This window comes from Platalea leucorodia (assembly GCF_965183815.1).
Source record: "Platalea leucorodia genome assembly, chromosome: 5".
Taxonomy (NCBI): domain Eukaryota; kingdom Metazoa; phylum Chordata; class Aves; order Pelecaniformes; family Threskiornithidae; genus Platalea; species Platalea leucorodia.
This window is the reverse complement of record NC_138827.1, coordinates 30957381-30971320: the sequence shown is the minus strand read 5'-3', so window position 1 is coordinate 30971320 and position 13940 is coordinate 30957381. Positions and strand designations below refer to the sequence as shown.

Genomic DNA, 13940 nt, shown 5'->3' with positions numbered 1-13940 from the left:
TATGAGTTCTGTATCATTTTCAAGCCAAGCCCCTTTGAAAAGCATTTTGGCAACCCAGATCAGGGGGTGAGCTCTTTTGGGAAATCCCCTCTGATGGACCCAGTATCATATCTTGCTCTCCAGTCTCTAAGCCATCTTCCAGCCAGCACAAGGCAAAGGAGCTGGAATATGCAGCCTTGCCAGCCTCCAGAGCTGCCCCTTGCCACAGGTGCTCCCCACCCATGGGACTGTCCCCAAGAATACAGAAAGGAGGGACTGAAAATATCAAACTTCTCTCCAACCTCAAGCATCTGCAAGCCTACAAGGAAGGAATAGATGTCTCTGAAAATTCATTGCCAAGATGCAAGGCAGCGTTGCCATATCTGGAGAGATGCTGGCTCTGCTCCAAGTAGGGTAGCAGAGCTTGTAAGGAGGCTGCATTCAGGGTAATCATTGCTCTCTGGTGGAGACGTCTTGTCTGGGGACCAAAAGCCAGTGATCATGCTGCTATCATGTTGCCTTACCTGTTGCAGACACATCCTGTGGGATTATTCCTGTGGCAGCAGGGAGGGAGCTTGGGGAAGAAGCAAGACCTCATAGAGAAATTGGTTGCTGACTGAAAAGGCGAGGAGGATCCTCCTTGTTCAGCCAGGACGAAGAGCAAAAAGAGCCAAGCAACTCAATGTGGATGTCACCAACCTCTCCCCACTGACTGGGGATGTGGTCTTCATTGCCCTGTCCCAGCCTTAAGCTTCAGTGCTGCCATTCGCACTGACCTCCCTCTGTCCAGGCTGGGCTGGGAGCAGCCTGCAGCTGGCCCTTTTTGGCAACCTCAAGTCCACAAAGCCACACAACAGCTTTGGCCGTGCCTGGTGCACTGTCTCGTGGCAGTGGGCACAGCTCGCTGGAAGTCTTCCAGTGAGAACTGTTTAGTGGTTCAGGTCCACTGGTGTCTCTGTCGTTTGGACTCCTGCACCCTGCCCACCTCTGTGCCAGTGAGAGAGCAGTTAAACTAACAGAGCGATGCAGTGCTTGGCTCTCCGAGACCATGGGCACAGGTGGCATTGCCTCTCCTGGGACAAGCTCCTCCAGGCTTGAATTTTAAAATGCAAACAGATAAACCCCACCCAGCATTTTCTGTGTGAGCAGGGAGCACCTGCAACTGGTGAAAAATGCCATTCAAGCTCTTCTGGGGCTTGGCTTTACATATCATTCAGCCCTGGGATGCCTGGAGCTCCCTCCCTCCTTTTTTCAAAGCCTGCTGATAAAGAATCAGGGTCATGGGGGCTGCTTTCTCCTAGGCTGCGATAAAACTCTCTGCCCAGCCCTTGAAAAGACCCATGCTTTTGCATAACTCTGGTTCAAACACTAATACATTAAAAAAAACGCCAAACATAAATCTGCCAGAGCATTGTTACAATCTGCTTATGACATTGCTGCATTGGGAAAATGCTTTTGCAATGTGGTATCCCTTTCTGGAGCACCCTTGGAAACCTGCCGGGAGCAGGGTGGCTGCAAGCAGCTGGAAAACCTCACTGGAAAACCTGGCATGGCCCCCTCTGCCAAACGGGAGGAGAAGGCGTGCAGGGCAGGCTGTCCAGCTGGCCATCTGACCCCAGCATGCTGCCTTATACATGCAATACTGTGAGCTGAAACACTTCATAGCTCTGCTCTGGGGAAAGCAGGAGTAAGTGTCTGAAGATGGGAGTAAATGATCACTCCAGACTTCCCCTCCATGGCATGCAGGGTGCCAGCAGCCCTGCCCTGTGGGAAGCGGTCCAGCTCCCTCCCTGCTTGCCAGAGCCTGCAGGCAGGCTCAGGTTCGACCTTGGATTGATGGTTTGACCTCGGATTGATGGCTTGCGGCAGGGAAAACACCAGATTTTGCCCTCAGGGAGCTGAGAAGGGAGGGGAAAATCCCTTTTCCTACAGCACTCCAAGAAGGAATCTGAACGTCTTGGACAAAACCAGGCCCTGTGCCCCAGTTTCTCCATTTGTAAGAGAAAGATCATGTTCTTGCACTTCCCTGGGGAGTGTTGAGAGGGTTATTAAAATCCACCCCAACCCCCTACACAAACACAGACCTGAAACAACAGACTTCTGATAACAAAAAATACTGTATTAGGAGAACAACTGGAAGTGCTCCACCACTGCAGAGCTCGCCTTGCTTTCCCCTTGCACTCCAAAGCCAGCAGCCAGCCCAGCCATCACTGCATCCTCGCGGAGGGGAACACGAGTTCTGCGGGTGAGTCAGACCAAAGGATGACCTGTGCTGATGTTAGCTGGGATCCTGCTCTGGGCAAGCGTGCGGGACTCAGACGAGCCTGTTTTTCTTCAGGATGAGTGTCTCCACCTCCTTCATGAACCGGAGGCACAGCTCCTCCTGCCACGGCAAGGCCACACACTGCACAGCCACCGGCAGTCCCACGCTGCCACGAAAAGCCTGTGGCACAAACAGAGGGGGAGAGGGCAGGGGGATGTCCAGGGGAAGCGATGGGGATGCTCACGCCCCTGGGGAACCTGGCACCACTCACCTTTGCCAGGGTCCGGTCCCACCAGTCCCGAAAGTACCCCTGGTAGCCCTTCAGCTTCTCCTCGTCCTCGTCCGTCACCATCGTGACAGGGACCACGCCAGTGGGGAAGTCCAAGGCGTTGTAGAGCATGGTGTAGCTGACTGCCACTGAGGGAGAGGGGAAGCTCGCAGCGCCAGCCCACCACAGGGAAAGCCTTCACCCCCCTCCGTGTACGTGAGCTTACAGCTAATGGGGTGCTTGCACTGGGAACTCAAGGGCTGCAGGATGGAAACCTGCCCTTGGCTCCCACATGCACCAAGGGGGTTGTCCTGGGTGCACCCCACAAGCTGGGGCTGCAGCTGCCCCAAGAGCCAAGCTCTTCCCACCGCTGGCCAGTGCCTTGGGGATGTGAGGGAAGGAGGAGGAACACTTCTCCTTGATACTGGTGGAATGCTGCAGCAGGGGCACGCTGGAGGCAAAGGTCTCCCATCGGCAGTCCTACCTGAGAGCTTCCCAGGGTAGCCGATGCCAAGAGCCGGGCCGAGCATGGGACAAAGCATGACGTCCAGATTCAGCTTTTTCCACTGGGCGATGAACTGGTGGCAGAACTCCTGAGGAGGAAATGCACTGGTCGTTGGTGGGGTGGATGCACTGTCCCGTGGCTGCTGGCTGAGGCTCTCCTTGGGTGCCCAGCCTGGCTCTCAGCCCTTCCCCAGGAGCAGCCATCAGGCTACATCAGGCCTGATCCTGCTAAAATCCAGCAACTCTTTGCTGCTTGGCCAACAGCCCTCCCAGCATACAAAGCACCCTCCCCCCTGCTAAAACTGGAGATGGGGAAAGATTGAATGTGGGGGCACATGGTAACCTGGGACATGGGCATGGGTCCTGAGAAAACCAGAATGGAAATAAAGGCAAGTCTGCTGCAGCTGATGGCCTAGGTTTTCAAGCGTAGGGGTAAAAAATTCAGGTCTGATTCAGGATCATGAATTTGCCTACGTGTCGTCCTAATCTTCAATGTGAGATCTGTTGAGGAGTGACGTATGTTCCTACCTCACATCACCAGTGACTTGATCATCTCCTAACCTTGGTGGGTACTGAATCTGCCCCTTCCCAAAGAGAAATAAAACAAAACCTATCCAACCCCGAATTGCAATACTTTACCTCAATTTCATGATGAAGACTCCAGACTTCATCCACTGTGCTGAAAAAGGAAACCAAACCAATTAAAGGCATCAAGAGGGGCTGCAAAGAGCAGCTTTAGGGGCAGGGAAGAGCATCAAAAAGCAGATGGGCACACGTTAGCTCTGCTCCTGGAGCTGCAGCCAAGGGAAAAGAGGACATTGGCAAAGTCCTGGCTTTCCTCTGAAGGGCTGGGGGTCTTATTTCTGCTTCTGCCCATGATGGAGGGCTGAAGACTAAAGGCAGATTGGTGCAGTGCTGCTTTGGCCTGACAAGTGTCCAGCCCTGTTACTGCTGCTATGCTGAGGAGGTGGAAGCCTAGGCACATCATTTCTCAAAGGCCAGGCTGTGTGAGGTGGACTGATCCTTTGATGTGGGGACAGATGTACTGCCTTGGAGGCACAGCACAAAATACACCCTCTCTGCTACAGGATTTGAGTCCTTTCTCACCACTAACTGCCCACCACTGTCATCGCAGCAAGGAAGAGCAAGCCTCCTTCCCTGTGCATTTACCTTCCTTCTGTCTTACGGGGTCCCTACCTCGTGGCATGATGGATGCATTAACTAGTGCCGAACCCGACACTGTATTTCACTCCCACACACTTCATCCAGTTCCTAAGCAAGAGGCTGTGAGCCTCTGCCCTCATTCCCATCCTCAGTACTAGAACAGTTTGCCAAACCCTGCAGGGTTATGGTGTTGACATAAACTGCTCTCAGTTTGCTCCCACCCTTGTGTTTTCTGCCTTGTATTTTCTCAGATGCATGCAGCTGGGGCAGTAACCCTAATGTAGCAAACTCTGCTGCTCTCCAAAAGAGAAACCCAAATCTTCACACATTTGCTCAGTCTCAGATTTACTCACTTTGCTCTCATACTTCTTATGATACTTGAAAATCGAGGCACCTGAGAAGCAGAAAGTAAAAAAAGAAAATAATTTACATTAATCCCAGCCCTGTCCTCTGAGACAGCTCTATCACAAATACAAATTGTTGACTCAGTGCTCAGGCAGGACTTGTGGATCTTCCCCAAAGTGAGGAGAGGAGGAACAGAAATAGCATCACTCTGGTTTGGAGATGTGTCTAAGCACAGCCAGGAAGCAATGCCTAGAGACTTCTCTATGGTAAAGCCTTACTGCAATGGGAGACAAGTTATTCACCACTTATTGCTTAACTCCATCTATGCTAGAAAGAAATGGACCTTACGAAGGGTTTGGCAATCCAGGAGAGGGCAGTTTTTAGCCAGTGTGGTGACTTCGCCAACCAGAAGAACAGCCCCATGCTGCTTTTCTCCAGCTCCCCTTTGCTGAAAGAGAAGAGGGTGTTTAGCTGAGCAGTGTTAGGAAGCAATCACAGCAGATCAGCTTTCACAAGGCCAGCCCCTCTGAACAGCACATCTAAGTGACAAAAAGAGGTTTGTTCCACTCCTCTGAGCTTCTCTGATTCTCACAGTATTTATAGGATATCAGCACCCAGTTTCCTTTCATTTGTCAAGACTGGTAACAATCCCAAACAGACCCAAGGTTTAGCTGAATCGCTTGATGGTAAGCTCCCCAGTAAATCCTAGTGCATATCAGGCACTACGTACATCCAATAGGTCTGCTACTTGTATTCAGATGCTAGCCAGACCCTAGGGAGGATTTCATAGAACGGCACCGATCACATCAAACTGTTCCAGGCTATACTTACAATGTCTTGAGAAAGGAGGTGGCCCCATCTGCAAACATTCCCCTGACGCAGAAGTTAAAGATCACATAGTCCACATTTGTGAGTTCGAAGGGCACCAGCTGGAAGGAATGGAAGAGGAGTCAGTGCCACAAGCACAAGCAAGCTGTGTGGGAGAAGCCATTGGGGGCTTGCAATGGGCCAAGCTGGGCTGAGGTTTTCCTGACAAGCCCTCAGGAAAGCCTCTAGCATCTGAGGCCACCAGGTCCTCCCCATCCCATCCATTCTTCCCTGAAAAAGCAGTTTTCCCTTTGAACAACAACTGATGAATCAAAAGATACAGGATGGGAGTCCTGGTTTCGGCTGGGATAGAGTTAATTTTCTTCTTAGTAGCTGGTATAGTGCTGTGTTTTGGATTTGGTATGAGAATAATGCTGATAACACACTGGTGTTTTAGTTGTTGCTAAGTAGTGCTTACACTAGTCAAGGGCTTTTCAGCTTCCCATGCTCCCCCCAGTGCACAAGAAGCTGGGAGGGGGCACAGCCAGGACAGCTGACCCAGACTGGCCAAGGCACTATTCCATACCATATGGCGTCATGCTCAGTATATAAACGGGGGGGGGGGGTTGGCTGGGGGGCAGTGATCGCTGCTTGGGGACGGGCTGGGCATTGGTCAGTGGGTGGTGAGCAATTGCATTGCGCATCACTTGTTTTGTATATTCTTTTATTATTATTATTATTATTATTATTATTATTATTATTATTATTATTTCCTCTTCCTCTGCTGTCCTATTAAACTGTCTTTATCTCAACCTGCGGGTTTTAATTTTTTTTTCCAACTCTCTCCCGCATCCCACCGGGTGGTGGGGAGGGTGAGCGAGCGGCTGTGTGGCGCTCAGTTGCTGACTGGGCTTAAACCATGACAATAGGCTTGGCTCCCTGATGTCCAAGCAGCCCCAAGGCACAAAGGTCCCTTCAAAACTGGCAGTGGGTTACAGAGGGCATGAGTCTGTTCTCCCCACTTCACTCCTGATCCTTGTGCCTGCAGCCTGTGACGGATGCGCTCAACCCCTTAACCAGACTGGCAGTGGATTGGTGCACACTCCAGAAGAGGTAAAGGCCTGAGCCATCGCTGGACCATGAACTCCTCTAGTTTCAATCTGTTCTCTGAAAACCCACAAAGGAGCAGAGCAACAGAGTGAGCATCGATGCGTATGAGCTTGGAACACCGATCATGCAATTAAGACATGAATAGCAGGTGGCTTTTCCAGGACTCATTTATCAAGGAACAAAGAAAGTTCTGGGCACAAGGAGCCTCCTGCATACCTTTTCTATGGCATGTAATTTGACTACAAGCCAAACACTTTATCTTATAAATATGACAGCCTAATGAGCCTTCTTTGAGCTCTCTCTGCTAGGCAACGTGGCTGCATGATGGTGATATCCCCTTGAGCTGGGACACCTCACAAGGTTGCTCCTCGAAGCAGAGAGACCTTTTACCAACAACAGATTTTTAGTAAGTGACCGATATCATGCATAACCTTGTAGTATGGCAATTTGGTTTTGTCTTGGTAGCTTTGATTGCATGCTGAATTGATGCTAATGGAACATCATATAAACTTTGCATGTACAATCCCTTAGACATAAACCATTGACCAAGTCTGAGACTAAGATTAGACCTAGCCACACCTAAGCTCCATCAAGAGTTTAGAAAGCAAGGGGGCCTACTCTGAACCTCGTGACTCAACGGGAGGGCCTTCCTTACTCTTTGCATCTCCGGTCTCTCTGTGAATCATTCTAACTCAAGCGTAACTCAGTTTTCCTTTGTATGATTCTTCCATGCAGTAATTAATAGAGTGAACCTTGCCATCGAACTTTGCCAAGTCGCACTTTCATAACATCACATTAAAATCATTTTTGCTAATACCTTTGCCAGTGATTCCTTAAGCATTCTAAATCACCCATTCGCGACGCAGCCACGACCATGCCTCATACACAGGAGATGGCTTGCTGAAATGGCAGAGAGGATGAAGGAGACAAGCTCTGCTCTGCACCCCGGAAACTTGAGACCCTAGAAATGGATCTGGGTCAATATGGGACTGCCTGGCTACAAATGATCTGCCATCGGCAACTGCCCTTTTATTTTCTCCTTAGGTCCTTGTTTCCAGATACAAAAACAGGAGGTGGCTTTCCATGCTACATGCAGTAGATCTGTGGAACTGCCTGCCAAAGGATATGATGCAGAAGAGGTGAAATTGGCTTGAGAATAGACTAAACAAATACTTGGACAACAGCTCGTCACAGCTACTGAAGAGAGGTGAAATCAAGTTGCAATATAAAGAATTTCTCTTTTCCAGAAGCAGCTATCTACTTTTATCAAAGCTGTGGGAAGCTGAGTGGATTCCAGGCCCTCTTTCCCTGCCAAATTTGCTTGATGTTCACACGCGGGTCCCAAAGACATGGTAGAAAAGAAGAACAGATGCAGCATGACTGTTGGGTTTGTGCAACATCCTACCGTGTGGCCAGCATCCTCCAACAGCTGCTTTGTCTCCCGAACGGCGCGTCTCATGGCAGGGCTTGGCATGGTGAAGAAATCAGTTTCATAGTAGCCTATGCGGAGGGGCTGTGTGCTGGAATACACCTGCAGAGCAAGGGAAAGTGTCAGCTGGCAGGATGTCAGCAGGGTCAGGAGCCATCAGTACACCCATGCTGCAGGGAGAGCCTGGAAAGCAGCACTTCTCTTGCCCACGTGCCCACCCACAGCACGCAGCAGGTAGGAAAGGGTCCTAGAGGGCTCCCATGAGCCACTGGTGTTTTCAGCCTGAGCGATGGCAGAGACCTTTGCCCCCTTTGAGGTCCTTTACCTCTTCGTTGAAGGGAAGGGGGGGCACTGTGCTGTCCAGGTCAAACATGTCCTTGCACAGGAGCGCCCGCATGCACAGTGCCAGGCTCTCCACATCTTTTGCCATTGGCCCCACTGCTGCAGCCACTGGAAGAGACCAGAAGAGAGAGTTCATGGATGGGGGTCTTTCAAGGGCACGTACTGCAAAAGCAGGACCTCTTGGCATCGTTTTGACTTAGTCTAGTGTTGGCAACAGTTCCTCTTTGAGAATTGGGGTGGAGATGCGTACAGCTGCCTTTCCACCAACAGGCCCGTGGTTACAGACCCAGAGTTGTTATCCGTCACTATGTGCCCTGACATCGCCATTTCACGACTTACAAAATTAAACAAAAAGCTTTGTCGTTCACAACACAAGGACAACATAAGACACCCCCATTGACTGCTAATCCCACCTCCCATGAAGCAGTGGCAGACCACACAGCAACCTGCGGGTTACAGAGTGTGTTGAGGTTTATGTGTTACACAAACTGCTCTTCTTGGCTCATGCATATTCCAGTTTCTCAGGAATCACAGTATGGGGGTGGCTCTCTGAAAGAGTCCCTGAAAGGGAACCTGCGTCCCTCCCTGAACATGTTGGAGAAGGTCCCCCATAACCAGCTGACGGTCCTTCTCACCCCTGCCCTACTGCCCTCCCTGGGGAACAACCATCAGTTCCTACCTGCCTTCTGCCCAAGGACACCAGAAGCGATTCCTTTTTTACTGCGAAGAAAAGACACACATAAAATACAGCAGCTGAATAGTTTTTGCAGAAGGGAAAGGCTTTAAGCAGTAGCAAGTGGTAATGAAAACACTGCCCTCCCTTTTCAAATGCAGAGGTTGGCAGAAGGAAGGGCTAAGGGGAAGGCCAAGAGAGACCTAACCTAGGCCGGAATGATTTATGTCAGTCAGGAACAACCACCCCTTTAGCATGCAGATGGAGAGGTTTCTCGTCTCCATTCTGGGGGAAACAAGGCTTCCCTCCACACAGGCCCCAGAAAATGTCCAGGCAGGAGGGAGAAATGAGCCCTTCCCATGTCCTCCCAGGTTTCCCCCTGAGCATCCCAGCACCGCAGTTGGTAGGGTGGGTCTCACTCAGAGACATCAATCGCTGCATTACTTGCAGTACCTGAGTCTGTTCCCGGTGGGTTTGAGTGCACAGATCCCACAGAAGGCAGCGGGGAAACGCAGGCTCCCTCCTACATCCGTCCCAAAGCCCAGGATGGACCCACCTCCTCCTACAAGTGCCCCTTCTCCACCAGAGGAGCCTCCAGGGCTTCTGGTGTAGAGCAGAGGGTTGAACGTCTGACCAAAGATTAAGTTCTTGCAGTCATAGCTAAAGAGAGAGAGAGAGATTGCAAATGAGAGGAATTTAGATATCTGCTGATGTGGACCCCGGTCACTAAAAAAAGACCTTCAAAAGGTAATTGCGTAATTCACTAGTTGTTACATTGACATCACTTAGTCTGAGGAAGTTTCCCAAAGCTCCCATGAAGACGACCAGCCTTTCCATGGCAGTCCCAGGACCTGGATTCATTGCCAGCTAATTTCAGTGTCATCAAGCCTTTCCCAGACAGAGCCTCTGGCAGCACAAATATATCAAACCTCCTGGAAAAGCTCCCTGTTCAGGTGATCCCGAGGGCCAGAGGACATCCAAAGCAGCCCACCTGGAGCAGGTCCAGGCCCCCCCACCCTGGGAGGGCATTGCTGAGCCCCTGCTTGGGAACAGGCCAAATGCCAGCTGCAGTGATATTTGAACTTCGGACTCCCCCAGGAACTGGTGCAAAATCTGATAATGCCTAGGGCAACCTCTTGGTGTCGCTTTTTTTAAACATGGTCAGTCATTGCCGTGTCACCTTAAGGCAGGCATTTCATATGGCTTGGGCAATAGTCATTCACGGAGGAGCTTTGCCAGTTCACTTGGCAGGATCCAGGGACACTAGCAGGGTGGCTGTCCAGCAGAGCATGCCTGACCTCACCCCATATCAGTGGCATCAAGAGTGGTTTTGCCAGATACAGCAGGAGGTTTGGGGGCAGCATAGTTTAAGGTCATTAGCTTAGCTAGCTAACTAGCTTCCTCCTCCATGAATATGTGTTTGCACTGTATAGTTAACAGGAAAACCTCTGAGGGGTTAATTTAAAAAACAAAACAAAACAAACCCAAAAGTGATTATAAAACATACAGCACAGGAAAGAAGGGCAGTGATTTTTCTCCTCTTCTTCTCCTCTTTTGCTTCTTTATTTCATTTGGAACTAGAGTTAATTTTCATCCTTAGTGTAAATGTGTTTACTTTTTTAAGTAAAACTTAAAGACGCTAAGGATGGGGAGCAGGTGTTGTTATTTAAGAAGTGGGAAATGAGAATTAGACTTGATAGAAACCCACCTGAGATGAGGAAGGGAGGACTGCCGCCGCGCCAAGGGAAGGGAGCGCCCACTTACCTGATGAGGGACTGGGGAACGTTGGTTTTGACAAACGGAATTGCCCCCTGTCTCCTGAGCACCTGCACCACCACGCTGTCCTCTGCCGCGGGTTTATTGAGGTTTTTTATAAACCCTAACGTGGAATCATGGCCCTGGGAACACAGGACAACGACATTTCCAAATGGAGGATTGCAATTCCCCCTGTCCCCATATTTTTATCTATATATATAAGCATGCGCATGCACCTCCAACAACCCATCCATCACGCGCGCGTAGTCTATTGGTAGTAAATCCGACCAGCTCTGTTGGCTCATATGGGAGACGAGCAGCAAACACCATCACCTGCCAGGGCAGGCCATCCCACATCAGCTATGACAAAGTCCACAAGATTATGAGGTAAAACCTCCCCCTGCCACCAAACTTCAAACCAGAGGGATCTTGGGATACACGCGGTATCATGCTGGTGGTACCTGGCAGTCGATGGAGTCTTTGATGCTGACAGGCACCCCGTAGAGCAAACCCAGCTTCCCTGTCAGCTTCGCTTTCCGGACCTGAGTCTCGCTTTCCTGCAGATACTCTGTGATGCAGTTGGTTTCTGTGGCGATTTGGAGGGCCTTGGGGAAAGCAGGCAAAGCCCAGAGGTGAGACACAGCCCGCAGCGCTGCACGACAGCCTTCTGTTTTGCAAAGGACAAACTACTGACTGCCTATTCCCCCTTTTCCACCTCCCCATCTGGGCAGTCGGTATCAGGGCAGCCCTTTCTGTTCTTTTCTAAGACATTTTCATGCCAAACCCCAAAACGTTGTCTGGACACAGGGGGGCCATAGCACCAGCTGGCGCGTGATGAAGAGAGGCACTCAGCCCAGCAGAATACCCAAGGCTATTCTCTTGCTTCAGCTTCTGGGGTGGCATAAAACGATAACCCCAAAGTGGGAACCCAGGAGGTGATCAGGGCATTATGGCAAAAGTAGAGAATGAAAGTGGACACCAATCCACTTGGAGATGGAGGGGAGACAACAGCAGCACTCTGCAACTACCTGCCCCTGGAAAGGTACGGGCTCTCCTAGGAAGGTATGGGCTTTCCAGATGCTGAGCTTGCTGCTCCCTTTTCCTCCAAACCAAGCTGAGAGCCATGGCAGCCAGATGCCCAGCTCTCCCCTCACTCACAGAAATGCACAGAAGGGCCCAGGACTAACCAGCGAGCAGTGACAGCTCAGCAGCATTTAAACCAGGTTTGAACCGGTGTTTGAACCTTGTGCTGGGCTTCTCCCAAAAAGAGCCAGCCCCACTGTGGGTGAAATGCTGCCCTGCCACCCTTGCTCCTCACCTTGCCCACGTAGGCATAGAAGACGTGCTCTGGAGGGAGGGAGCCATCCCGGAGTTTCTTGGAGAGCTCCGGCAAAGGCAGTGAGAGGATGGAGATCATGTTCACAGAAGGATGCTACGGGAAAGGTTGAACAGGCAATGAGACACCTCTATCTCAGCTGGTGGGCTCTTCCTCTCCCCTTGGTGCCCACTGTAACACATCCAAAAAATATCTGCCATTTAGTGGCCAAATGCAATATCTGCCTCAAGACCACAATCCTGCTCCTACCTGATACCAGGGAGCATGGCGTGAAACCTGCAGGGCCAGTAGTAACCAGGCTGTTTAAAGCCTTGTCTTCCTGGCCAGACCGGTCTCACCAAGCACCTGCTGTTTAAGAGAAAGCCTTTTGTGCAGCCTTGTTCAGACAGGTCTTGGCCAGGCCTGGCGGAACTGCTCGGTGCAATGTTCTCTCTGTATTACAGTGAGAATTGGTGGCATGGTTATAGACATTGGTCCAGCAAGAAATGAAACCAGACCCGGTGACAGCTCTTCTCGTGGCATCACCAAGATATCCTACAGCGAAGTGTACAAACCAGGGAGCCCCTCGGCTGACAGCAGACAGGTCATTTTTGGGGTCAGCAGAGATTCCCTTGCCACCTACTAAATACCATGAAAAAAGCATCAAACCTCATCCCCTAAGCTGGATTCTGAACCCAAGCGAGTCCACTCCAGCGGTCGGAATCGGAGAGGACAGAGTGCGGTTGAGCCGGATTTCTGGGCACTGCGCCCCGACACCGGTGGCATCACATCCCGTCCCTGCGGGCAGCGTCCTCGGGCTGCGGGGCTGCACTTTGGCCTCTGCTGATAACACGTTGCCTTTCGCCTTTTCCTGCCACCTCCTCAGCAGCCAGGCTGAGCCTCCTGCCATGGCGGACGAGGCCGGGAAGCTTTCAGACGAGGGGCAGGGATTTTCCTCTCCTCGCTGCCGGTTACTGCTTGCTGGCGCCTGCACCGCTGCCCGTTATCCCCCGCTGCACCGGCTGCCCCGGGAAGGGTTTCCTCCCCATCCCTGCTACAGAGAAGATCGCTGCCTTGCTGGGGCGGGGGGTGTGTGTGCACGCACACATCGGTTTATTAAGGAAAAAAATAAAAAGAAATCCCCGCAGCTCCATATTAGGAGCCGGGACGCCGTCTCGCAGCCGGGCCAGCTCTGCGAGAGCCGCTGCCCCTTGCAGGGAGACACCCCCCTGCCCGCGGGGAGGCTGCACGGCCGCTGGCCCCGGGGGATGCTAAGGGGACGGGGCCAGGGTGAGGAGCCATCGCCGGGCGGGCGCAGCCGGCTTTGCCCATCCGCAGCCTCCCCGCCCTGGGGTGGAAGGGAGAAGCGCGGCTTATTGCACCCACCTGCTCCCGAAAGCGCCGTACAGCCATCTCCATCTGCACCAAGCTCCGCTCCTGCCTCTGCCGAGCCTCCTCCACCTTCCTCCAGAGCCCCCTTCGCCGCCGCCATCGCAGCAGCAGCAACAGCAGGCTGAGGGCCGAGCCGCCGAGCAGGGCGGGCAGCGGGGGCCGCATGGCGGGGCCGGCCGGGCGCCCCGCTCCTCCCGCGCCCGGCGCCTCCCGGCTCCGGCCGGGTCCGAGGCCACCCGCTCGCCGATGGGGAGGTGGGGAAGAGGGAGGCAAAACCTGGGGAGGACTCCTGGGCGGGAGAGGGTTGGGCTCGCTGGAAAGGGATTTAACCAGTTTGCTGCTTTGCGAGCAGCAGCGCGGGTAGGGAGGAGGAGATTTAGGAGCAGGAAAAAAAGCTCCTGGATGAAAACTCACTCCTCCCTGTGCTGGGTGGCCTCTCTCTGATAGGGTTTATTTATTTTGCCGTTCCTGAAGTGGGGCTTTGATCTCCCGGTAATTTTTCAGCCTCTCTGGGGATAGTCTTGGCTAGGAGCATTGAAGAAGCAGAGGGGAAGTCCCAAAGATAGCCAGCTCCTTTGTGTTTCCTGAAGCCGA

At 52.1% G+C, this 13940-nt stretch overlaps 1 protein-coding gene across 1 annotated transcript; it reads right to left on the bottom strand.

The window, feature by feature from the left end:
* Positions 1-2293: 2293 nt before the first annotated feature.
* Positions 2294-13511, bottom strand: FAAH (fatty acid amide hydrolase; the record flags this gene model as incomplete). Its single annotated transcript, XM_082312437.1, has 15 exons — positions 2294-2422; positions 2514-2659; positions 2995-3103; positions 3654-3693; positions 4532-4572; positions 4872-4971; positions 5355-5452; positions 7846-7971; positions 8195-8319; positions 8891-8931; positions 9338-9544; positions 10649-10782; positions 11101-11244; positions 11958-12071; positions 13341-13511. The coding sequence occupies 15 exons, from the start codon at positions 13509-13511 to the stop codon at positions 2294-2296; spliced, it is 1725 nt and encodes a 574-aa protein (XP_082168563.1).
* Positions 13512-13940: the final 429 nt, after the last annotated feature.